The sequence below is a fragment of the Amaranthus tricolor genome, chromosome 15 (genome assembly GCF_026212465.1).
Source record: "Amaranthus tricolor cultivar Red isolate AtriRed21 chromosome 15, ASM2621246v1, whole genome shotgun sequence".
Classification (NCBI taxonomy): Eukaryota; Viridiplantae; Streptophyta; class Magnoliopsida; order Caryophyllales; family Amaranthaceae; genus Amaranthus; species Amaranthus tricolor.
Genome location: NC_080061.1, coordinates 7,267,958 through 7,295,601, shown reverse-complemented (window position 1 = coordinate 7,295,601; position 27,644 = coordinate 7,267,958). Strand labels below are relative to the sequence as shown.

The window sequence follows — 27,644 nt, the reverse complement described above, 5'->3', positions numbered from 1 at the left end:
TTTTGATGGGTGTGTTAACCTTGGAAAAACCCCATCTATTTACACTAGGGATAGTCGAAAATAACTTTCTTAATACAATGATAAGTTCGTATCATACCAATACTTTTCTTTATCAAACATATATTAAACACAACTATAAACACATTTTTACTAATGCGTGCAGTGTTTTGATGATTGTAGGCATAATAAGACTTTGAGAAGACCTTAAAAAGACCTATACATCCAACGATTAATAATTTCTTGACTTAGAACCTCGAAAAGACCTATATTTCTTTGAATAAGAAAGACCAACTGCTCTTGTGAGAGACCGTCTCCCAAAGAGACAACCTCAAAACAAAAAGCCCACATTCTAATTTTCTCTTTAATTTGTATTAATTGGGCTATTTAACCCATATATCTAATGCGTCTCTCAGAGAGACAATCTATCATAACAATTTGTGAAGGAAGACTAATTGTATAAAGTGTGTTTGACCTCCATCAATAGCTATCCCAAATCAATCTTGGATGATAATATTGGTGTATTGTTGAATCATTTTCTATTGTTCTTCGAATTTAATTAATTATCTTGATTAAAGAAAATACTTTTGCAAGTAAGGTAATGAGTTGAGTATGATTCTCACAGAAAATGTTTTGATCCTTGTATTATTCATGGGTAGTATTATGATTCGCAAATCAATCAACCTAGAGTTCCAATATAGCGACCAAATAACTTGTCACTACAACAATAATAAGAGCCAAATAGCAAATAAGTAAAAATTTTCAGAAAGTTCGTCAAGGCCAATGAATCAAGATCAAAGAGGACCACTAAACTGAAACCATGTGAGCTTTCGGCTAAGAAAATCCAAAAGGTTACGGCTTCAAAATGGAAAATTGTGTAGGCTGGCTTGTTTGGATCCCTTATATTTGATCACTTTATGAAATCGAAACGACTAACGAGCAACACCTGCAAGTAATAGAGCAGCAGCTATCAATTGACCAAAGATCAAAGCAGAATCATTCATCTTTCGAAAACCAAAAACGAAGACAACTTTAAATTGTATGATGGAGTGGTAATTGTTTACGATTAACATAGCATTATGCGAGCGGGAAAAGAAGAGAAGAGATGGCAGAAGAAACATTTTCAAAAAATAGATTCGTTACCGGGTAGGCTAATGCAAAAGAGGAAATCATACTCGGGTTCCTCGTGGGAAAAGTGGTAAACATTTTGAAAAGAGCATATGATGAACATACAGATCGACATGAAACCACAAGAATGGGAAGTAACTGAGGAAATATATATATCATTACTGTCTCTAGTTTTCTTAATATAACTACATTACTATCTAAAAGGCTAAAATCATTTAGGCAAAAAGAATAATAGAAATTTATTTTTGTGGTAGGATTAATGTAATAGTCAACCTGAAAACAAATAAACAGATAACACAATTTTGTTTCTTCTATGAAACATTCCATGTAATAAATAAGGACCCAAAAGTAATAACCACTATAAACACCAAGGAACAGGGTGGAGACCCCAACATCACAGAAGGTCATGGAAAAATAACCCATATGTGAGCTCACATCGAAGAATTAAAGAGAAGTTGACTGACATATATACTTGATGGGCTACTCCTCCTAATACCAATTGGTTTTAGAATGCAATCTCATCGGGTTTGTGCCCGGTCAACTATCCTCTTATATGAGCCTTGTGTACAAGCCCAAATTTATGATATCCGGCACGGCCATGGGTCAAGTTTAGTAATGGACTGCCATGCAGGAAGAGTAAACGAGTAAATGTAGCCATTACAATTGCTCAACTTACTAAAGATCCTACAAGAGAGCACACTAAGCCCAGACACTAAGATTTAAGTCGTGTGATTGCATTTAACATCATTACTGCATGATGAAATGAACAAAAACTACATTTTTAATTCTTTTATCCCTTTGCGTTTGAAGAAACGTAAAGAACAACAATGAAACATCTATTCTTCTTCAGAGACATTATCTTTGACAATTGACATCCTATAAGATCTCAGTTAATACCATTAAAAACGGCTCTCCATGACCGAAATTGAATTTACACTCGTGATTGACATTATCGGGAAAAACAGAAATCATCAGTTGAGCCAGGATTATATAGAGGTTCACAAATTGTTTAGGGAAGCGATTGCAAGTTGTGACACATTATATCAAACACGATAAGTCAATTTAAATGCATGAATAAAAAAATCAACTCACAATCAAGTCTAGAGAAGCGATTGCAAGTTGTGACACATTATATCAAACACGATAAGTCAATTTAAGTGCATGAAAAAAAAAATCAACTCACAATCAAGTCTAGAGTCTTGCTTGAAGCTCTGCAGCAACAGCATCTATGAACTCTTCTGTGTTCAGGTATTGGTCCCTTGAAAGCCTGGATTTCAGTCAAATCACGTCAGGTAACAGGCACTTAAATCTAGAAATGTTAGAATCCTAAGAAAGGCACTCACTTGGATCCATGGATGATGAGGGCAAGATCTTTGGTCATCTTTCCAGATTCGACAGTGTCGACACAAGCTGCCTCCAATTTCTGAGTGAATTCCAAGAGTCTCTCATCGTTGTCCAACTTAGCCCTATTGGCCAATGAACATTGTCATAAAGCTTTTCAACGCCACATAAACCCAAACAAGAAAGGTGATCTTATATGACAAAGGCTTGTCTACATACCGGTGAGCAAGCCCCCGCGTCCAAGCAAATATTGAAGCAATGCTGTTGGTGCTGGTTTCACCACCCTTCTGGTGAACTCTGAAGTGGCGAGTTACTGTTCCATGAGCAGCTTCAGCTTCGATAGTCTTGCCATCAGGGCATACCTGAAAGAGAGTTTACAGTTTAGCATACATCATAATCACTCTTTCTATCTGTCGCCATCTATATTCAATTCTAAATGCTATTCATCAGTCTGTTGATGCCACCCCTGTTGCACAAAAATAATACTCATGATCTCATAAATAGATGTGCTCGAAATAGACCCCACGACGCAACATTTTGTAACTGAACCCGACTTTGACCTGACATCAAAATGAATTTAGAATTATGTAAAAAACCAAGTGGACACAAGACTTGATTTTGAATTGACCCCAAACACATGACCAAAAATCAACCCGACAATCCAAATGAGCACCTCTAACTAGAAATAATGACTTGCTTTTAGGTCATCATTACTATGTATGCCTAAGGAGATATAACCACCAATCACATGGCAATATTGCCTCCAATGGGCTACACAAGTTTCATTACAAGGGTTCGGGTGCATGAGCCTAAACATGCATTTGAGAAGGCTTTGCAAGTGAAAACCCTATCACGTGTAGTTCTAACAATGCTTCTAAATAATTGACATTTACAAGACAGCTAAATCGCGAAAAAAGATAATGAAGACTTGACACATACCAATACAGAGGTCATCAATCCTAAAGATCCAAATCCTGAAATAATTTGAAACAGGTTCATGGTTAAAAGCTAGCAACCAGCCAGTACATTATCAAAACAAAGAAAAAGCAATTCAAATTCCAGTAAACGACAAAGCATCTTGACAGAAACTTTAAAGTGTTAATGTCACCAAATAATTGCTAGAACACCAACGGAAAACACTAACCTTGGGCAAGGAAATCACTCTGTACATCCCCATCATAATTCTTGCAAGCCCACACATAGCCTCCTTCACTCTTGAGGGCATAAGCAACCATATCATCAATGAGACGATGCTCATACCTAGCATATCAAGCATATTATCAAAAATTATGCAAAATTCATTGAAAGACTGCAAACGTTGGCATTATGGTAAGGGGCCAGTTCCACCACATACCAGATTCCAGCTTCCTCGAACTTTGTCTTCCAATTACTTTCGTAAACCTCTTGGAAAATGTCTTTGAACCTTTGAAACGGGAAAAGAAAGAAATGCATGTGAGGTTGTAAAGGTTTAAAAACAGATACTTCAAAATTAAAAATATTATGGTAAATTAAGAAACTACTATTCTTACCTCCCATCGTATTTCTTAAGAATGGTGTTCTTCGTGCTAAGGTAAAGTGGCCACTTTTTCTCATAAGCCAAGTTCATTGAAGCTTCCGCAAAGGAATAAATGGACTGCAGTGCAATATCAGTAAGCAAGATTATAAAGGGTTAAATACATATGTCAATATATAAGAAGCCTATATCATTAAAAAAAATAGATAACAGTTGAACCTCATCAGTGTTGTACATTGCCAAAGCTACTCCTCCATTTCCAGTGAAGTTATAAACCTCCATTTCAGTATTCTCATCTTTTCCTTCTGGCACTATTGAAACAATGTGAATCATAAATATGCTTGTTGAAGCAATTTGCACAAATCAAACATTAAGATAGTCCCAAAACATTAAACCAACGAATTCGGCATCCATCACCACATATGTTCAGGCAAATGTAAAAGAGAGAAACAGACCAAATTTACTCTATATCTAGACATTTTCCGAACTTTTAAGAGTTGAATAGATACATAAACATAATATACTTTCCAGATTAAGGTTATAAGAAACAACAAATCAATCAGCAACAAGAAAGACCAACCAAATACTAGTTTGAGTTTCCCAGGTCCCTTAATAACAGCATCAGTTGCTCTGTACTGATCTCCAAAGGCATGTCTTCCGATGCATATTGGCTTGGTCCAGCCTGGAACAAGCCTAGGAACATTTTTACATAAAATGGGTTCTCTGAAGACAGTGCCTGCAGCAAAATCAGATGAAATTAAAACACAATCCAACTAAAAAAAACATGTAGAAAATCACTCCTTTAAAATAAAGTATTGGAAAGCATACTGACTAACCATTCAAAATATTTCTAATTGTTCCATTTGGGCTTCTCCACATACTTTTCAAGTTAAATTCTTGCACACGCGCTTCATCTGTTAAAATGAACAAACCGTTAATCAACAAGTACTAGAAGGGGAAATGAGCAGTTCATATAAAAGTAATACTCCTACTACACAAGTATTGTCAAGTCACCTGGAGTGATAGTAGCACATTTAATTGCCACATTGTACCTGCCATGGAAATAACATAGTTTCTTTAGTTCTAATTTGCAAAATAATTAGAAATTTAACATAATAATCTCCAAAAATATCCTACTTCATGGTTGCCTCAGCACTTTCAACAGTAACTTTGTCATCGGTAGCGTCACGGTGAGGAAGACCAAGATCAAAGTACTTAATATCCAACTCCAAAAATGGGAATATCAGCTGCCATAATAAATCAATTATCAACACCAGAATCATAAAGGACTATAGAAAAATGTGAAAATTGAAATACCTTGTCCTTGATCATCTGCCAGATAACACGAGTCATCTCATCACCTGCAAAAAGTTTAAACAATCATAAGGAACAAGCTACAACAGTCTACATAATTTACAGCGGATGAGATTCTAACCCATGAACCCCCATCACATGACTACTGCGTATTAACTATTCACTAGAAGCACTAAGCCCCGTGATATGCTATATACTCCGTCAACTTTAGAACATGCTAAATTTTGACCATTAGCTTTGTTAATCTAACAAGATGGGTCAATTTAATATGAAAACTCAAACTTGATTTCTAAAAGAGAAACAGTAATAGCTTCTTCCAATGGAAAACTATATGATAAAAACTAAAAAGAGTACAGCTTCCTAGGACATGAAAAGCCCACAACAATTTTGATCATCCTTGGAGAAGTCAGTCCTAGAGCTAAATCTAAATACTAAACTAATTCATATCCTCTTCTTGAATTAACAGACTCTTAAACCTTAATCCTTGTCCCAACTCAATACTCAGTCAGTAGTACACATATTCTAGGAAACATCAAACACTTCCAAATTATCATGCATTGAATCATAGGCGAAGCAACATCCCCGGCCCCCTTGACGAAAATGTGATCTTTTGCATTTTTGGCTGTAGCCCTCATACTAATAATATATATATATATATATATATATATATATATATATATATATATATATATATATATATATATTAAAGAGTGCAAAAATATAGAAAAATTTACTAGAGCTTAATGGTTGGAGTAACAGATTTGTAATCTAAGACTAAGGGATCAAACCATGATTTACTATTATTTTTTCAATAGACTATTATATTTTATAATTTCACATTCATCCTTTTTAACGTTGTTCATATTTATCCTATCTTAATTTCATTAGTTTTTTTCAGAGACTTATTATGTAGATATATAGAGTCAAAAACACTTCAAAAGGATAAGTTTTTAACTTTATTTGTTAAATATAAGGCTTGATTCAAATTCATTTAAATCTACATCATTTCGTAATTTTTATATAATAAATCTTTTGCTAGTATATTAACAATTTAGCCACTAATTAACAATTTAGCCACTAATTCAAAATTCTAGCTTCGTCCCCGCACTCAATCACACATAACAAGCGTTATAAACATGTATAAACATATAAACATGTAAACATGTATAAATTATTTAACGATGAATTGTAAGATTCATATCCCTTATTTTCATGGGCCAAAAGATTAATATGACTCATATAATTACGTGAAATTTCTATTTATTAACGTGAAATTGCAAATAATGTTAGCTAATAAGTGTTGATCGGTTGCATACATCCAACCCAAAACCAATGTAATGCCGTTGTTAGTTAACTGCATGATCCGATCGAAATACACAACTCCGTACGATTCTATATCATCCCTAATTCATAGATCTATATCAAACCCATTAAAAGATTTAAAAAAACCCAGAAACGTAGATTTCATTTCGAAAAAAAAGCAACAAATAAGCATGAAAAATAGATAGATCGTATAGAACAGAAAAATACCATCCATCTCAACAATGGGGTTGGCAACCTTGATCTTGTCGAAAGCCATGGCGGATCAAAAACAAAGAAACACAGAAGGGTAGGTGGGAATTCTAGGAAGTAGCGAAGTATTTCTGTAATACAAAGCGCCGCTTCCTGTTTCGTTATGAAGTGAGAGAATCAAATGAAGATCAAGTGGGTTTAAATAACAGGGAAAAAAATCTCCTTCATGAGCATAGGGATTTATAATTTTTTCAATTTTTTTTATTACAATTTTTTATTTCTGTCTCTTTGTAAAATATATTTATAATACGGGTTGAATACCTCAAGTCCTCAACTAATACAAATTATTAACATATAGGCAAATATACTTATTATTATAAGAGAAACCGTCTCTAATAAATCGATCCATTATTAAATATAAGACTTTTTTAATCAAATACTAATAAGTTGGCCATTTGAGAATCAAGATAATCTTTCGGGAGAGTTGTTGTGGAGGAAATGGGGTAGTTGAATTGGCTCACCATTTTATTTGGGGGAATTTTTAGGTGATTACAAATGAGAATTAGATTTGAGAAAAATCAATTGGATAATGACGACTATTTTTGTTGATAGTGTATGGAATAGAAGTAGGAATATGATAGTCCCTTCTATTCAGCTTATATGTCTCATTTCTTTTTATGATCAAGTCATCTTAATTATCTTATTTTTATTTTTAGTATGGATTTTTGACTTTCATGCCCTTAGTAGCTTTATCTTATTTTTAGTTATATCCTTTATTACTCATACTAATTTTCCTCCCTTACATTAAAAACTCATAATACCGCTCTCTTTCTTACCCTTAGAATCTCACTTTTGACTCTCCTTAAAATCCGTAAAAAGTCAAATGGGACTCCTAAGTAGGAGGGAGTATTTGATGGTGGGTCGTCCATTATGACCAACAACAATATGGTATGCTATGGTCTTTGATGATATTTCAAGGCTTTGGACCATATCACCTTTTGATAATATATATCCAATTTATGTTGATATTTCCTACAAATTATGTATGACCATGGAAAATGAGATATTAATGAGAAATAAAGAGTTTGTTGTTAAAAACTAAATACTTCACTTAAGTACGATGATTAATTTTAATATGATTTTAAGTTGTGACTATTTTTATATAAATCACTTATACTTTTTATGATAATAAATTATCTATTTCGTATTAACTTTTATGAAATAATTTTACATATTTTTATGTTTTTATATTTGATTTTAAAGTGTGTTATTAATAGTTATAATACTTTATATAAATTAATATAATATCTATTTTTGTTAACAAAAATTGGTGTGTTATCTAAAAAAAACTCATAATTTTGAATTGTATTATCTAAATACGAACCATTTGCCCTTTTATTCAAAATAAAATAAATATAAGTATATATATATATATATATATATATATATATATATATATATATATATATATATATATATATATATATATAATATAACTATAATGTAAAATTATTTCTTAAAATTTTAATTTCTTAAATTATTATACAAATATGTCAGAAAATATAATAAGTTGTGCATAGCACTATTATCTAGTTATTCTTAAAGCAAAACATGTATCAAATTCAAGTTATGAATAAAGAACTCAATTAAATGAATGCCGAACTACAACAAAAAAAAAATGTAAACAAATTTAAAAAATTACAAGAATTTTGAAAGTTTTGAAAGATTAAATAGTCCAAAGTTAGTGTCGTGTGGGAGATGTTAACTGATCGTCCTTTATGCGACCGTCTCATCATGAGACTGGTTCATACATTCACACATTTTCTAATTGATTACTTTAAGATCGTAATTGATGGTTTTAAGATTATAAATAATCAATCTAAAACTATAAAAAGATGATTTTCTTAACATTATAAGTGATCGCTTTAATGTTATAATTGATCAATTAAGACAGAAAGAATATATTGAACCAGCCAAATAAAAATGATCTGACCGTAAAACTTATTTCATTTAAGAATCAGTGTAACTTTATAAATTTGAGTTAGCCTGACTTTTCCGATAGACTAAAGTGTGAGTACCTAAATGAGGCAAAATGCATACAAAATGCAAAGTGCGTTTTGATTATAACATGAGAGGCGTTATGCGAACATGGTCCACAAACAATGATTTGTTGAACCGATAAATAAATAAGTCTTGTATAAGACTGTCTTACGGTGATTCCTAGTAAATATATAACAAGTTTTGTATGAAACCGTCTAAATTAGCCTAAATTATTTATATTTAAAAAACATTTAATTTAAAAGTAAATTTATGCTTCATATTAAATCGTCTTGTAGTAAAACAATCTTAATAAATAATGTATACAAATTCATTTTTGGGGGTGTCCCTTTGAAAACATTTAATTTAAAAATTCGTTAGCTATTGAATGACCAATTTATATGAACAAGTAAAAAGAACTTTTTGTTATGTTATCACTTTTTTCATAAAATTTTATAATTTGCTCTGCTTTATATATATTTTTTCGAATTCATTAAATTCAACATTTGTTCAATATGATTTCTCGTAAATGATCTAGAAGCAATTTTAAATTTTTTATTAATTAATTTATGTTAAATTTCATAAAAAAATTAGCAACCCCAACATTTTCTATGATGAATTTATCTTTGATATGGCTTTGATACACAAATAAGCGGTTGAAATTGAGTTTAGAGAGTTTAATTTAGAGAGAAATTAAAAAGATAAAGTATTAAAAAAATCAAAAAAAAATATAGCTTATCTTATATGAGACCGTCTTATATTTGATAAAGGCTTATTCTTAAGTCTAGTCTTATACTATGATTGGCTTGATACCAACTACCAAGAGGACTTTAGTTATGTTTGATTGTTGAGGATAAGATCCACTTAGGTAAAGGTAAAAGTGAAGAAATAGTCAAAGAAAATATATGAATATGTTAAGTTGCAAATTCTTAGTTATAGCCTTGAAAATGTTTTTTTTTTCCATAAGAAACAATTTTGAACATAAAAGAATATCATATCTAATACTCGTATAGTATTTCAAAATGCATGCAATTATTGGACAATATTAAAAAGTCGAAAGATTTTTAGCATCACATACAAAATACGATACGAATGATATTTACATATATATTATTGTATGAGATGATTTCACCGTAAAATGTATTTCATACATAAATTGAATAGTCCAATTAGGAATGGGCATCTGGGTCAAATCCAACAAGACCCAGATCTAGATCCTAATTTTTTTATTGGACTCGGACTCGAATATGGGTCCAGAACAATTTTTTTTCCTGAAATTTTTTTTAAAATACATTATGAAGTAAAATTTTCGACCATTCGCATAAAATTATTTAAATATGTTTTACTAACAAGGATTTTCTAATAATTTATAGTAATTCAGCTAATTATATGAAGGTTTCCAACATTCAAGTTCTTATAACGAAATTTTTATCAAGTCTTTAATTTTTAAAGTATAGATACAACGACCACATTTTAAATTACATTTTTAGTTTACTAGAAGAACTCAAGGTATAAATCCTTTTACGTCTCATTTGGTTGTTGTCTTGTTGATATTAAATAATGAAAATGACAAGGCAATTACAAGAAAGTTAAGTTGATAAAAAGCTTGATCATACTTGTGCGACTGTAAGTATTTTTTTCTTGACAAGATTCGATATTTTCTTGACAAAATTCGTTCTCATCTACTACGACCTGAGAAGGGTATTATTAGGTGTAAAGAACAAACATAAATGACACCTCAATTACCATGGAAATAACGAAGCAAATCTCATCAAAATTAACATTAAAACTTACTTCTATCTAATAAGTGATAATATTATACAAGTTTTAAATTTGGATGGGCATTCATGGATTTCTCAGCTAAAATTATAGCACCTCACTAGGGCACTACAAATAAATACCACTTTATTTGAATCAGGAAACAATGATACAAAAAACCTTAAAACGACTGGAAGTAACGCTACAAAACTGCAATGGTCAGAACGAGTTGAATGGCGACGGCTTTTCAAGACCTTTCTTGCAGAACCTCGCCCTTTGGAAGAAAACAAACCAAAAAAATAAGGTAAGCCTAACCACCTAATAACGGTTCCAGTAGGTCCTGCGTCTGAACCAGTTGTAATCAGGCAACTTCTTGACAGGGCCCATGGCAGCAATAGCAACATCCTGCACTCAAGGAAACAAAGGGCAACTTAGCAAGCTTACCACTATAACAAGCATAATTAGCATGTTTCAGCCTCACAACAATAAATTTTGTTACCCTGTCATAAATAATGCGATTAGCAACACGTTTCACGGTGTTTGCATCTACAGCATCAATCCTAGCAAAAAACTCCGCAAATGGGATCCTCCGGCCATAAGTAAGTAACTGCAAAAACAATACAGCAGTATCAAAGCATGTGGTGCAAATCATCAGAAGAATAGCCCAATAGCCAGATTAAACGTTAACTCAAGTTGTAAACTGGTATGTATTTGTAGCACTAGAGACTCGAGTCATTTGCTCGATCAAAAGTATGATTAAGAAGGCAATTTTTACAGGACCACATTGTAGCTTAATTAAGTTGCGGAATGGGAAGAGATCAAGAATGGATCTTCCTGACCAACCTAGGAAAAATTCAGAGCCAAAAAGCTTTCCAACCAAATTGAGCTATCAATCACAACCACTCATGCTATACAGCTCAAAATTTTCATTCTAAAATTAAAATTGTTTTTGACATTAAGATTAATTCATTGATAAAAGAGCCATAGGACATCTACATCAAAATTCACAAGCAAATACATAAAATTTGAAAACAAATATCAATCTAAATTAATGAAACTATGATCGTTGTAAATAATATCTAACACTTTTGTATGACCTCTTTCACATCGTTGGTCAATACAACTTTCAACAAGGAAATCTTTCGACCTGATACAATGTTCGTTCTATGATTAAATTTTTTGCTAGGCCAATTTTCATTATTACAGCTTCCTTGTGAGGAACTGGAAAAGTCCATCAAAACTTAATCGCACGTTTCAAGATGTAAAATCCTAAACACTACAAATTTAGCATAAGCATTTTTCTAATAAGGTTCCACAATTTTTCAAAAGAATGAAACTAGACTTTCACAGCTAGAGTTACTATGCTTTCAATCTACCGGTTGGGACCCTTCAAAGACATCAGGCTCATTGGTGTAAACACATTTTTCTGATGATCCATTTTAAGGACTAGCCAAGTATGTAGAATCAAGGAATTGGTTCTACTTTGTCATATTCACCAGATAATGTTCACATTTCTAAGATAACCTAGCTTCAAAACAATCACTTTATCCTAGAAAAATTGATAAATTAATCATATATAACCATGCCGTGCCTCCATAATGTACAGATAAATTTAATTTTTCCCTAACAGCTGTGATGAAGACCAACAGAACAACATATCAAACAAAAAAATACCCAATCCTATGAGAATATAACACTTAACAGGCTATTGAATCCTCAAGTGTGGTTTGAACCGAAAAATCGGTCATCAACTATCTTCGTCTATAACATATTATGTGCACCACAGGCAACTCTTCAAATGACAGCAGACTCAAACGATGTTGAGCTATATGACTCCATTCGTTCAGCTGCGACACCAATATTATACACATCTATTCAATCAAGTTGAATCCTTGACAGTCTATAGCTACAGCTAGCCAAAAAATCTCAAAGCATTCCACCACCCAAAAACTTCCATGTACTGGTGAGATACAAATTGAAATGCACATGCCCACATCAAAGTTCCCACATTTTCAGCATTCTTCCATAAAACAAGAATATCATCAGGCACACTCCCACTTCAAAAAATAGCATCGAACTTTTCCCTTACCCTACAAAACCATTGTTCTGATTTTTGTTCCAAATGCCAAAAGCGATTTAAGCTACGGACTGCGAGCACATTAATAATCTTAACTAACACTTCTAATAACTAATGCCACCCTTTCTACTTTGCAACATTTTAGTTTTGGATAATGCCCCCACTACTTTCTTTGATTTTTGTCCACACATTTTCTCTTAATTTCTCTCCCTTTTAATCTTATCCAAACAATTTAATGTTCTCACCATTTTCTTAAAATATGTACGAAAACAAGCTCAGCCTCCTACATTAATCCAGCATATGGAAACAGACTCTGTATCACCCAGCTATGCCTCACAAATCCACTTTTTTAACAAGTAGAAAAAAAGTGAAATATCCACATCTTTCAAGCATTAACTACATAAACATACAGCTTTCAATTAAAGAGTCAATTGAACAAATCAAGAGAGCACACTTGTTCAATAACGTTCAAAATAGCTAGAGTGCGAAGGAGAGCTGAAAAAAAGCATATTACACTAGCCAAAACAAGCATCATCCTCTCCCTGATTTTAGATTTAAGATACATTCTAGTCTTTAGATATTCTCAGTAGTAATCCATGAACAATCGTACAATTGGGTGGAAGAAGAATAGATACCTGGCGTCCGATATCTTCAGCAACTGGGCTTGTTCCATCAACGTGTAGTAGCAGTGATGACTTCAACTGCAATATCAAGAGAAAAGCAGTTAAGAACATGCAATTCATAATCCAGTAAACAAAGGCCGACTATAAGACAACAATGTTGAAGCCTTAATTTCAATAACCCGCAATATACCAATAAAAACATTGAGAAATTACCAAAATATAGAGACCTAAATAAACTTTGATTTCAATTTCCATAGCCTGTCCAAATCAGCAGATACATGCTAATAATGTCTGTGTCTGATGACGAATGTTCTAAAGTCATTATCCAGAGCAATCAAAACCAAAATAGTCGCTTACTATACACATCGACCTAAGCAAATAAAAATTAGGGAAGAAAAGAGGAGGAAAGCAGAACTAAATAAGATAAACAAATTGTCTACAGGTAGATTATACGTCTTCAACTTTAAAATCTTAAATCTCATTTTATGTGAATTGTTTTCTATCTTAGCTAAGATGGATAATCAACAAGAAAAATAATGATGGTGAACAATCTTGGAAGTGATTATCTGAGCTTAGCTACCGGCTACCCTCCCCAAAGGAGAATGCTCAAGACTTAAGAGAGGCAGTAGGAAAGAACATGGAAACAAATTTAAGAATCAAAAAGGGAGAAGTGTACCTGATTACAAGCACGAGTTACATCAGCTTCTGAAACACGATAACACAACTTGCTAATTTCATGCATAATTGCCCATGCCAAATCATCCAAACAATCAGGCTGAAACAATTGCAACCACCAGAATTAAATCCAAAGGCTATAATAAATATTATAGACCTGCTACAAATGAAGATGATAACTATTCTCTCATAGGATTCTCCTTATGAAAACTTTTGGTAGTAAAAATGCTCTGATGCTCAAACTAAAATATATTTGGATATGTCCAGATAAAGCAAAGATAGACAGCTTTCCTTGAAATTTAAATCAATAAAAAAACAACACTCTTTTCTTCTGTGGGTTTGCAAATAAACCAAACGTGTATCAAATTTGACATGCTCAGGCTCAATGTAGAAGACCGCGTATTTTAAAAATACATGTGAATACAAACAAAAAGACATGTTCATTAATAAAGCCCAAAACTGTGCACTCATATATATGATAGTGAACCATATAAGAAAATAAAAGTTGTAAACATATCATTGAAACGAGGAAAAAAAGTTGCAACAAAAATCCCACATTAGAACTTTTTTCTTAAAAGTAAAAATAATCCAACCTTCAGATTATTTTGGAATAATGACAAGTTTTATGGATGTCGTCCGATACTGATCCGCGATGACCATGTTATTTGCAACCTTAATATCTATATTACGCCTTATTATTATTATACTTATTATATTTTACTTCAACAGAATATTAAAAAAAATAACTTGACTAGCCTAGTAGGAATGTAGGATTCATTTTTGCCTTTTTGGCCTAATGAAAATAAAATTACACCAAAATATCTCTAGAAAACTAGTCTTTACAAATTAAATGATGGGTCTTTCTCTTCAACTTCTTTTTTTACTCATTTCAAAACATTTTTGAAAAGGAAACATTCACAAAAAAAGGCCACAAGTGTCATCTTCCAAATTTGGTACAAAATTTCAATCATCCAAGAATGGCCCTAACTATGTGTCGGAACAAACATCATGTCACTGTCTCACCATAAGACAAGCCAATACAATCAGTCTAAGTCCATTTCTCTAATTGATCACTTAGATCATTTAAAAAATCTACGTGATCACTTTAAGTTATAAGTGATCACTTTAAAGGTATAAGTGATCACTTTAAAATTGTAAGTGATCACTTTAAAGTTATAAGTGATTACTTTAAGACTGTAAGTATACATTTAGTTAGTCTGATAGAAATAGTCTCATCGTACGAACGTCTAATTAGAAAAATTGTGAACAAATAACAATGTGGCAAGTTTTCTTTGAAATGTGACGTGGCAAGTGGCCCACATTTCGAGATGAAATTTTATGGCAATTCAAACACTCAAAACAATGTTTTCGTTAAACATACATCACGCACCCTTAGGGGACTGAAATTTTGTAAATATGATTGAGATGAAACCTAGTATATAATAGACATGAGTATTTTGAAAGGAGACGTATAAGTACTTAATTTTCACCGACTTCTCGAAACTCATGCCCTTAAAAGGAGCAAAATGATGTCCATTTCTTAATCAAAACTGTCTACATAGGTTTGAAACTTATGATACTCGCCACATCCCAATTCAAATTTTTTATAAAAAAACTTATCACATCATAAGGTGAACTACAATAGCAAATCATGTATCGTTTGGAACCGAAATAGCCAGGCAACACATAGGTCGGGTCATCATTAGATTATTAGATGTGAAAAATGATTCATAACTGGAAGCATATATGATTCATAGCTATATATATATATATATATATATATATATATATATATATATATATATATATATATATATATATATATATATATATATATATATATATATATATATATATTGTTTTTACATTAAGAAAAGTATTAGTCTTGATTAAAAGCTATTAGCTTTCACAAGAACGTTAGCTTCAACGACAAAAACTTAAGCTTGTTTGGCATAAGGCATATCAAGATAAAGCAAGCATAGAGATATACAAAATCCCCACAAAGCTAGCTTTACTAGAGTGCAGGTTTGGCGCTTTTTGAAAGGGAAGACGCTAAATTCTTCAATACAATGGCTATTTTATGCTTTTCACACAAAACCCCTTAGATATTTGCATAAATACCTTTGTTTTCAACTCTAAAACAAAAACCCCATATGAGATAGAATTCTTAATATGCAAATTGAGCAATAATGGTGGTGGCCAACTCGACAAAGTTTGGCTAGACATCTTTCGTGATGTATAATACCATCACATCTGGTGGCGGCGATGGCGATGGCAATCACGAATATGTGTCTCTCTCTCTAAACTATATTTTATGTTTTCCTATGTTTCTTTTTCTCCATCTTCTCGCTTAATTCCTTTCAATCTCTTCAAAAACATAAAGAGGTATAAGCCTTATCCCTTAGATGGCTAATAGATAAAAATGTTTGCTTGTCATAATGTCTTTTCTCCTCTTTATAGAGAGTTTTGGTATATTGTGAAGTTACTTCACTTCCCTAATTTTTTGACTACGGCTAACAAGTGTATTATTTGCTTCCCTAATCATCCCTATTCAATTATTTGCTTGGGTTTTTTTATAATAATAGAATAGACCATTATATCTAAAAAATGCAAAGTTCAGTAAAAATTATTACCATAAAATCTAAACAAAAGTAACATATTATCTAAATAGGTACTAAAGCTTTGCACCTTGCCTATTAAAAGAGCATAATTTCACCGTTGCCTTGTTTGGTACACCTTGCACTTTTTAAAACTAAGATAAGAACTTAAACTTATGAAACCTTATTGAAGTTGTATATCATAATTGTATGTACTTGAAACATATTTTTTTTCTCGTGAAGAAAATACACTTTGTATTGACATATAACCCAAATCAACCTTGGTTTTTTAGCCTTTTTTCATTAAATTAAAAAGAAAGAAAATACACTTTATTAGGATGAGCTCATTTCCACCTAGTTTTGGCAAAAGGGCTGAAAAAAGTTTAAACCAAACCAGCTACGGTCTAAAAATCTAGGTGTGGTAACGAAAAATTAAGTTTTTTGAATTGTCAAAGCAGACATCAATAGGGGACCAAACAGGTTGTCTGCTTCATATGCCCCCTTGAAAAATTGCTCCACTATCCTCATGTATTACAATAATTAAGATTACTATCTTTTGTGATGTTAATTACTACTTTGTGCATTTGAATAGCATCAAAGAGAAAATAGAGTATTTATAAGGAAAAGGAAGATATTTGATCAAAAATAAAGAGAGAGATTAAATTGTGAGGATAAAACTAAAAGAGAGTTAAGATGTATGGATAAGATTAAAAGGAAACGCTGGGCTATTGTCCAAAAATAAAAATGATGCAAAATCAATGGAATTTACCAAAAATAGCAAATAATGCCAAATGAATATGACGGAGAGAGTAATACTCCACTTTTCCTATCGTCAACTTTTTGTTTCTTTTACAAAAGTATTGTCATAATGAAGGAAGCATTAGAATAAAGGTCCTAGGGTTGTACTAATGTTTAATCAACATATGGTAGCACAAATGCATAATCAATTATGGTATATATGTATTTTAAAGCTAAAATTGTGGCCGAACCGTACAAAACCGCTTAGGAATGATCTGCTTCGGTCTAATTGGTTTTAAAACGGTTTGGTCAAGTCTAGAAATTTTCCAAACTAGTTCTAGTTTTTGGTCGGATTTTAGTGTTAAATCAGACCAAGTCAGATTGTGTTCACCCTAAGTTTGCAAACACATCGCTTGAATTGGTAGGCACTAGAGGATGAAGTGTTTGCGAATAGTTCAGACCAAGTCGGATTTCAACATCAAAATGTATGACTACCTAATTTAAACAAAGCTAAAGGTTTACGAGAAGCAAATTAAAGAGCTAGACGAGGCACAAACATCCATTAATCTTGCTTGAGACCCCAATTTCATCAATAATATGCTCAATGTTATTGCACTCTTCATTGCAACTCAACTCCTCTTGACTCAATCCTCCAACTTTGTTACCATAGTTCGACTCTTCATATTGCACCAAAATCATGAAAGTTGAAGAAAAAACAAGTGCATGTACACTTGAAGACATACCCTGGTCCAATGAAAGTACCACACGTTTATTGTAATTAGCTTTTTCAATGTCTACTAAAAACAAACAAAAACAAAGGTGCACATATCACCAATAAGGAAAGATATGGCATAAAATTCTTCAGCAAATCACACATCAAGATGACCAAGGAGCACAGGTGATGAGACATAACACAAATATTAAAAAAAATGTCAAAACAAAAGTTGAAGCTCTGACCTTTGCTACAGCATAGACACCAAATAAACCAGTATCCTTGTAGTTAGTGTTAAATGCCATCATGCTTTCAGCAATTTCATTAATCCCAACCCGTTGAGCAAGCTCGGATCTGATTAAAAGTTGCAAGAATATGAGAAGAGTCATTGTAGAATCTTTGCTTGACTTTCAAGTTAATTAACAAAACTCACCCCATATGCTTCCCACCACCAGAATGTTTATTCCAGGAACCTAACATTGATTGCATAACCATCAAAGCAATTGAATCTGGATCTGTGTATGAAACTCCATTAAAGGCAACAGAAAATTGTGCCAATGGAATATCATCGTCAATCATTCTAACCTGATTCCAGAATTCAACACATGTGCACCAAAAGCCTTGAGTAAGTTGGAGAAGAGTTTACATACAACAGAAAACTACATAGAATAGTAGATTTTAAATTTATAAGTATTCACACCTCTGAACCAGTGAAAGTAGCTGTTTCCTTTGCAACTAATTGAGCAGCAGAGGTCGGATCAGTTGACAACTTGGTAAAATATTTTTTTACTTGCTCTACAATTTCCTCATGTTTAACAGCCCCAGAGGCAGCAATGACCTGGAATTTTTAAACCCTCCCTTAGCAACAAAACAAACCACATTTTCTTTTAATTTTAATTATTGGGCATGGATGACAAGTAGGTTTAGTTGAAGAGTATTGGACAACATACCATCCTTGGAGCTGTATAGTGTGTGGCTATATAGTTCTGGAGATGAGATTTTGTTATCGTCTTTATATTCTCAGCAGGTCCAAGAATGGTCCTACCCAAAGGAGTATACTGGAAAGCTGTAGCATGTAAATGATCAAATATCACTTCCTCAGTCTGACCTTCAACCTATATGAAACGTGAAGATAATTTCAACCGAAAAGACACATGTATCACAAACCAAACTCAAAACAACTAACCAAAACTTAACTTCTTTGCAGCTGAATTTCAAGAAAAAAAGATATTCACCAATTATTTGATGCTTTAATGTACAATACTACAATTGCATGACGAAGTTCTCACATTAGAGACTGATAGCACAGACTCCAAAGCTGCCATTATTTTTATGGAAACAAATCAAATAAAGACCAGAAATCAAAAGAAAAACTATTTAGGAAAAAACCAACTTCAAGCCTAGAGCATGTTGTCATCTTCCTTCTGAAAAATAATGTAGTTTCTCTTGGAAATTCTTACAAAAGAAAAACTAGAAAAAAAGGATATAGTTAATAATCCGAATAAACCACAATGCATTTCTTAATATTTTGGTGTAAAACCTTCATTGACTCCTAAATTAAGTTTGACAACAAGTTCATCTATGAGCGTTGGCCATCATTGCCAATCTGAAGCCCAAGTAGGGGATTGCAAAGGGTCGCCTTAGGTGGCTGGAAAAGGCACAAACCTTTTCACTTCCACAATATCTTTTAAAATTAACATTTTGTTTGGAGTGAGAGAATTGAAAGGTAAAGGAATATATTTCCTTTGTTTGAGATACCAATAATTTAGGAGAGAATTTCAAAGGCACAGATTCAGAGGGATTAAGTCTCTTATTTAGTTGATAACTAAATATCTCCAAATGTGAAAAGATTTAAAAAAATGTTATTTCTCTTTTTCTCCCTTTATTTTCCTCTAAACAAACAAGGGATACTTCCCTATTATTCTCTCTCCTTCCTTTTAGTTCCCTCCCTTCCTTCCCCTTCCCCTTCCCTTCCTATCTTTTCCCTCTTATATTGTTGTTCAAACAAAGTGCAAGGCTTTAGAAAAAACAATGACAAAACTTGGCAGCTTATAAATCTTGAAGGCCACTTTAGATTCTTTGTAAATACTTTCCAATCAAACTCTATTTTTGAATTAAATTTTAGAAAGAAGGGAAAGGGCAGGGATGATTGATGTTTTACCTTTCAAATCTTTTAAAGTTGGAAAGCTTATCTTTTACAAATGCCATGGAGTTTTACCCTCAATTCCCTTCCCTCCGGTTCCGTCCTCTATCTTCTTTGAATCCAACCGAAGAAATACAATCTCTCCATTTCCCTCCATCCAAAACATTGCGTAAAGAAACTAAACGATAGGATTAAATCCAAAAAAAGTAAGAAGTATCAAGAATGCAACTATGAAAAATGAATTACTGGCCCTTGAACAATCAACTCAGAAAGCAATCAGTCTTATTCACTCATCATAGCCCTAAAACTAAAACGGACTGCATTTACAAGTTCCTGATGAAATTCTAGTAGCAAAAAAAATATACATATTCAATTCCGTCAAACAAATACCGATTATCCATGATCAAATTCAAACTCGAGTAATATAATATAATTAGAAAACGATAAAATATTAAATAAAGCTAAACCCAAAAACGAATTAATAGAAAGAACCCAAAAGACTAACCTCCTCCATTTCACGCAAAATAACATCACGCTCACGATTAATTCGTGATTCCTCAAAGGTAGAATTCTGCAAAATATCAGACAAAATATCCAAAGCCTTATTGACATGCGAATCCATAACCTTAGCAAAATAAGTCGTCTGTTCTCGAGAAGTATAAGCATTCAAATGACCACCCATATTCTCAATCTCCTCTTCTAGTTGTCTAGCAGATCTTCTCTCAGTCCCTTTAAATATCATATGCTCCAAAAAATGAGCAGTTCCATTAGTCTCCTCACTTTCGAATCGAGAACCAGCATCGATCCAAACCCCAACAGTGGCAGTACGAGAAGCGAGTTGAGACTCGGTGGCGACTCGGAGACCATTGGGAAGAGTAGTTATTTTGGTAGCGGGTGCAGTGAGGATGGAAGTGTGGTCTGCTAAGGTAGGGTGAGGAGAGTTGTGGGTGAGGAATCGGGGGTCGGGGTTTTCAAGGCGTCCGAGCTTGGATTTGACGGATTCGGCGAGATGGTCGTAGACCATGGCGTTAGGTCCGGAGGATGGAAAAGGGGAAGGAGATGGGGATGCGACTGCGGCGGCGGAGGAAGATAGCCGCCGGAGTTGACGACTTCGGGAGAGGAGGCGCTTCATGGCCTTGGCGTAAATGTGGGGAGTGAAGGAGGACAGGGATTGTTTGTTTAGGAAGTTAGGACTATATTAGGGTTGTTAATACAAGCACTCCTGTTATTAAGAACACAAATTCTCACATGGGATTGTCTAGACGGTTTATTAAACTTTTCAACATAAATTACATTAATTATATAAAGTATTACAATTATTAATAACACATTTTAAAATGAAATTTAATATAAAAATATGTAAAATTATTTTATAAAAGTTTAAATAAAAAAATAGTTTTTGTCATGAAAAATATAATTGACTTACATAAAACTAGTCATAACATGAATCATATTAGAAATAAGCATTGCATTTAAGTAACCAAATAATGAAAAAAAATCCTAATAAAATTATATTATGTTTTAACCATCTCAAAATATCAAATACACTAAATAATACTCATTCAATAAATAAAATAAAAAAGATTTTATAAATAATTGGAAAAAAAAATAATATATATGATTTTCTAATACATTAAATGATGTAAGTAATAAAGTTAAAGATAAAAAAAAAGTAGTCATAAAAACAATGACATCATTATTGAGTGTTGGAGGAAAACTTTTTTGTTGAGGTTGTGACACGTAAGCAATTTTAAATAGTGATGATGTCAGTTGTGTTTTGTTTTAGTATTAGTTATAGGTTATAGATTATAGATTATAGATTATAGATTATAGATAGATAGATTGGATTGACTCATGTACATTTAATATATTAAAGTGAATACTTACAATTTGAAAGTAATGAATTACAGAAATTGACTAATTACATTAGTTCGTCTTATGATAAGACGATCTCATACAAGACAAGTTTTAAAATATTTGCATCTTACATAGTAATTTTAAAAACGCATAAATTATAATTTAAAGTAGGAAATGTCACTTTTAATAATTTTATCTTTGGGTAATTTTCTTGTAAAATTCATATTTTGTTTATTTTTTGAAAAAATTCAATATTTACACCCCCATTTTCTTTTAAAGATCCAAGTGGCCTACAATCTGCTAACCAAGCTATTTTTTATTTTTTTTTATATAATTTTTAAAACTAAAAAACATGAGAAAGAATTTAAAAAAACTCCAGGGCACCACCACACTTACCAGCCTGTCACTCATCCCTCCTCCGTCATCACCAACCTCCTATCTAACATAGTCATTACTGACAGACTTAACTGGTGAACGAACTTAAACTCAAATGGGAACTATTAGTCAATTTGAATATTTTTTACATTAAATCATGTCTTATTTGTTATACATATATTTTGAATTTAGAAAATTTTTCACTTAGTTTTATACTTGATTCATATTATTGTTTATATGGTGTCAATATCTCCCTTGTGTTATCATGCTCATATGTTAGATTGTTATTACCTCACATTAATTTCAGTCGTGTACATATATTGCAGGTTCTTCAGTTATTATCATGAATAATTTAAAAATAAAAACGCATCCAATGGCGCTTATAATGTTGAAATGCAAAATGTTATCCAAATATATTATATTCCCTCCTATTCTCCACAACTGTCCCATTTGCTTTTTGGGCACTGTTCATCACTTACTCTTAATTTTTATTTTTTTATTAATCTATAAGTTAAAATATAGTCAAGTGGGATCTTGTTTGATTCGTCTTAATGCAATAATTATTGATATTAACTTTACATAATGTTTAATTATGTACAATTAGAGATATTAAGGATTGGATAAAGTGCATAAAGCAAATGAGACACTTGTGATGAATAGGAGGGAGTATAATAAAATACTTTGAATATTATAAGGCCTACTTAAGGAGAAAGCTTAGCATATATCAGCGGAATATTTAGTGCTAAATTTGTCCCAAGAAAGCATTTAAAGCATAGTAAACCCAATAATAGGATAAAATTTTAGTCTTATTACAACCTAAATTTTAGAAAGTCTCAAATTAATAATGTTTATAACATAATACAATCTATAGTTAATCACAACATTACAAAGGAACTTGCATTATACTATGAACACAAATACAAGACACGATCTTAAAATGAACTTATCAATCATCATATCTACAAACAGTCACTATCACTCACCAAGTAACTAGCCATAAAATGACAAAACAGTACACACATTAGTATAAATTGAATATACTTATCTGATTCAAGTCACTTTAGTTTAAAATATCATGCATTAAGGCTTTTTAATAAAGAATATTCCAAAATAGCATTGAAAGTTGATACTTCTCAAAATTTGAAGTATTAATATCCGCCAATTTTCGAGACTAATAAGTGAACGGACACTTGATTGGGGAGCTTAGTTCCCAAATCCTCTTGAGCGTCATTCCTGTAGAGTGTATAGCACTTGCAATGTTTTCAACTAGTTGACCTTTCTACGTGCTACAAACTAGCTTGCAGATTTATTAAATGCTTAAAACATTTATGAGCAATACTTAAATGATTAGCTCAATACTTGTCGAGCAGAAAATATTTGATAAATAACCTTTAAGCTAACTGATATAAAATTTTTATTGAACATATTCGCAACTGCCGAATTAAACAACTGATAGCTTTTCAACCGATATTTTTAACTAGTCAAATTAGCCAAAAATTCAAACTCCACCTAATGGCCATTTGCCAAATATACCCTTAACCTAATTTTTAATATAGCGCATCTTATATGAGACCGTCTCACTATGAGACTGTTATAACAACCCGACTTACCGTTGACTGAGTAAACAGGGTCATCACGGGGATTATTTCCCAAGAAACTGAAATCATACTTCCAAAACTTGAGCAAAGGGGTCACAAGCTCTTTAACGTGACCAACTCAACTAAATCTCAAACAAACATCTAGCTAAAACACAAGATAATCATACAATTCTCTACAAGTCGAATATAACCAACACAACCAAATATAATATACATTTATCCAAAATCCTAATACAAATCTACAAATTCCTACGTGCTCAGCTCAATATACATCCTTGGAACGCTATCCAACACCGCTAACCCATCGTTCCCGACTGGTTTCGATCTGTAATCAAACTAAAAGATGGAAACAACAGAAGGTCAAATTAAACTAAATGAGAAGTAACAATCCAAAACGACAAAACACAGTGAATCAAATCATAGGTTTAAAAACAACATCAGTTTCCTAGATCTATGTGCGCACAGGGAGTCTAGTTGAAAGGAACATCCATAGCTCTAAGGCTATGTCACTCTCGGGTGAAGCTAGTCAATATCTGAATGACAACTCGCTTCAAAACATGGAGCAGGGAACAATGTTCCACAACTCCGTCAATGACCAGCTCGCAAGCCCGATCTATTGACCATATCATATATCAACATAAGCATTCATAACAGCATTTGTCTCAACAATTTCCAATTTCAAAAGAGCTTTAGTAAAAAGTTTATTTTCAAGAATGTAGTCTGGCCAGAACCTTTAAGGGACTGCTACTACTCACCAAAAGAATGCTTCAAGAAGCTAAGTCTGGTACTCCGCGATCACTAGAAGGGCTCCTTGATAATGTCGCCTCCTAAAGCATAACAGATATAGCATCACAACAAAACATACGATACTACAACTAGGCTCATATAGCTCATTGCATCTCATCCTAAGAATGCATCTTACTTCCATCTTCTATTCTAATATTTCTCATTTCAGAGATTGTGCAAGTCCTAACTCCAACCCTCAATATCATCAAAATACTTAACCTTACTTTAGTCTAGCTTGTATTCCAATTCAAACACTTTCATGTTCATCTAAACTCAAAACCAAGAAACTAAACAAGTTTAACAAACTATCCAAAAGAAAGATTCAGCTAGTTTATCCATTCAACTAATAAGTCCAACAAATTGTTTCAATATTCCTCAATCTACCATTTATACATCATAAAACGCAAATTACATTTGATTTTAGAATTCTTCCCCAAAACTCCTCAATCACAATCTCTTATAATCACATATCAATCATCAGTAGATTCATTTAGTTTAAAGTAAACACACACATATAATTATACTTGAGGTTTCCCATAAATTTCTCAATTTAAGAACTTATCTAATTAATTTATATAAACTCCAAGATTCATCAATATTTAGGGCTTATTACATGGTTAAGGATTAAGCAAGTAAAAGTATGCCAATGAAACTAACCTCTATATGAATAAGAGCATGATTATTAAAGAAAAAGAAAAAGAAAGAGATCAAGAAGGATTACCTTCTGTTAGCAATAAGAAGAAACGAGAAAGAACAGATTCAATGCTTGTTTTTGGCTTGAATTTAATGTCTACACAACCTGCCCAAACTCACTCGAATTTCCCCTAATTCGGCAGAATCCAGATCAAGGAGGGAAATTTTCAGATGATTCTACACTCATTGTGGTTCGAATTCAGAGGAAAATGAGCAAGAAAGATCAATTAGCCATAATTTACACAAAACAATCAAGAATGTAGAAGTATAGATAATCTACCTTGAAAATCACGAAGGAAAGAAGAAGAACTCACTGATTTCGCATGCAGGTCCTTCGAAGCTCAGAGGGAAGAAGAACGGGTCATGCCCTCGCAGCCATTGACATTTTCTTCAAAGAAATTTAGAGAAATACGGATTTGAAGGTTTCAAAGAGGAATGTCGTGGAAGGGGAGCTGTTCTTGGCTTCTGGGTTGTTGACGTGAGAGAAGGAGAAGAAATGGTGCCTGATTCCTTGAGTTCATACGAGTAAGGAAAAAGAAAGAGGTTTTTGGGTTTATATATATATATATATATATATATATATATATATATATATATATATATATATATATATATATATATATATATAAACAAATTAAAAGAAAGGAAAAGAAGAGAAAAATTTAATTAAGAATATTTTATGTCATGTGTATTTAAGATCGTTCTCGCATAAATAATTCTCTTAAACTCACTCGTCTTAAAATATTAATTCCCAAATGTTACATTCTACCCAACTTGAAATGAACTTCGTCCTCGAAGTTAAACTAAGTCTCAAGCACATACTCAAATATCCAGCTATCATACATATCATAAGGCTATGTTACCCAATTACTCATACTCTATGCACTGAAAGAATCTATATCACTGTACTAACTATGTGAACCCATCAAACTTAAAGGCCTAGCATAGTTAAAACTTAGTATTATTCTGAAATCTTATGATTCTACCCAACTTAGAATGAAGTTCGTCCTCGAACTTAACTTTCTAAGACTAAGGAGATGCAATAGCTATAAGGCGATAAACATAGAAATACCTGAGCAAATAACCAGGGATAATCGCATCTCATGGCATCTTCTGCCTCCCATGTGGCTTCTTCGGTAACGTGATTAGACCATAGCACCTTCACAAGCGCTACACTACCCCGACGTGTATCACGCGTCTTCCTATCTAGGATCTGAATGGGAGTCTCCTCATACTGTAAGGTATCATCCAAGGTCAACTGTTCGGGCTGAAGAACGTGTGAATCATCCCTGATGTACTGTCTCAGCTGGGATACGTGAAACACATCATGCACACGATCAATAGACGCAGGTAACGCAAGTCGATACGCTACCTTGCCTACGCGTTCAAGGATCTCGTAAGGTCCAATGAATCTTGGACTGAGCTTACCCTTCTTCCCAAACCTCATCACACCTCTAGTTGGTGAGACTCGAAGAAAGACTTTATCTCCAACTTGAAATTCAAGAGGTCGACGTCGTTGATCTGCATACTCTTGGAGACTGTAGATTATGCCCACATACCAACACAAGTCTTTCCAGCGCATTTTGCATCACTCGTGCGCACCTTGGAAAACTTCTAAGAGGTCACCCATCCTAATATTGCTCCCCACCAAGTACACTTAATCGTAGAGTTCTTAGCAAATAGGCTCCCATGAAAAGAAGTTGCACCTTGTTGATATGAGTAGTCTTTCAATCTAAATATGGGGTATCACACTCACCCCCCTCTTAGGAATACAACGCCCTCGTTGGATCGTAGTTTCTGAATCTTTTTCCCCCGCTAGGTGCACTGAACACATAATCAGCCACAGTCATAGAGTTGTTCTGATACCATTTGTAACACCCCGGCCCCTCGGACCACCGGTGACTACTCATGGAGACTGTAGACTGGCTCACAGACCAACACAAGTCTTTTCATCGCACTTTGACCTCACTTGTGCGCACCTAGGAAAACTTCCTAGAGGTCACCCATCCTAAGATTGCTCCCCACCATGCACGCTTAACTGTAGAGTTCTAAGCAAATGAGCTTCCATGAAAAAAGATGCACTTTGTTGATATGAATAGTCTATCAATATGTTTTCAAGTTAAATCTGAGGTATCACAGAGACGTCTTCAACAAAGAATTTGTCTTATTA

The 27,644-nt window shown here is 33.0% G+C and overlaps 2 protein-coding genes and 1 long non-coding RNA gene across 3 annotated transcripts; all 3 read right to left on the bottom strand.

Moving 5' to 3' along the window:
* Positions 1-613: 613 nt before the first annotated feature.
* On the bottom strand, positions 614-7,052 carry LOC130801266 (isocitrate dehydrogenase [NADP]). Its single transcript, XM_057665070.1, has 15 exons — positions 6,824-7,052; positions 5,297-5,340; positions 5,117-5,226; positions 4,994-5,031; positions 4,816-4,893; positions 4,560-4,715; positions 4,199-4,290; positions 3,996-4,099; positions 3,821-3,889; positions 3,611-3,726; positions 3,406-3,440; positions 2,686-2,828; positions 2,469-2,591; positions 2,309-2,392; positions 614-943 (listed from the first exon to the last, which is right to left on the bottom strand). The coding sequence occupies exons 1-14, from the start codon at positions 6,870-6,872 to the stop codon at positions 2,317-2,319; spliced, it is 1,233 nt and encodes a 410-aa protein (XP_057521053.1). The 5' UTR covers positions 6,873-7,052; the 3' UTR covers positions 614-943; positions 2,309-2,316.
* Positions 7,053-10,596: 3,544 nt separating this feature from the next.
* Positions 10,597-21,379, bottom strand: LOC130801264 (probable mitochondrial-processing peptidase subunit beta, mitochondrial). The gene is made up of 9 exons (XM_057665068.1): positions 20,671-21,379; positions 18,973-19,137; positions 18,723-18,860; positions 18,456-18,607; positions 18,268-18,376; positions 13,977-14,075; positions 13,313-13,378; positions 11,100-11,207; positions 10,597-11,005 (listed from the first exon to the last, which is right to left on the bottom strand). The coding sequence occupies exons 1-9, from the start codon at positions 21,295-21,297 to the stop codon at positions 10,919-10,921; spliced, it is 1,551 nt and encodes a 516-aa protein (XP_057521051.1). The 5' UTR covers positions 21,298-21,379; the 3' UTR covers positions 10,597-10,918.
* Positions 21,380-23,693: 2,314 nt separating this feature from the next.
* LOC130801391 (uncharacterized) lies at positions 23,694-25,998 on the bottom strand. The gene is made up of 4 exons (XR_009039581.1): positions 25,789-25,998; positions 25,503-25,651; positions 24,751-24,822; positions 23,694-24,331 (listed from the first exon to the last, which is right to left on the bottom strand). It is a non-coding gene; the product is annotated as an uncharacterized LOC130801391 (long non-coding RNA).
* Between the last annotated feature and the right edge of the window lie 1,646 nt (positions 25,999-27,644).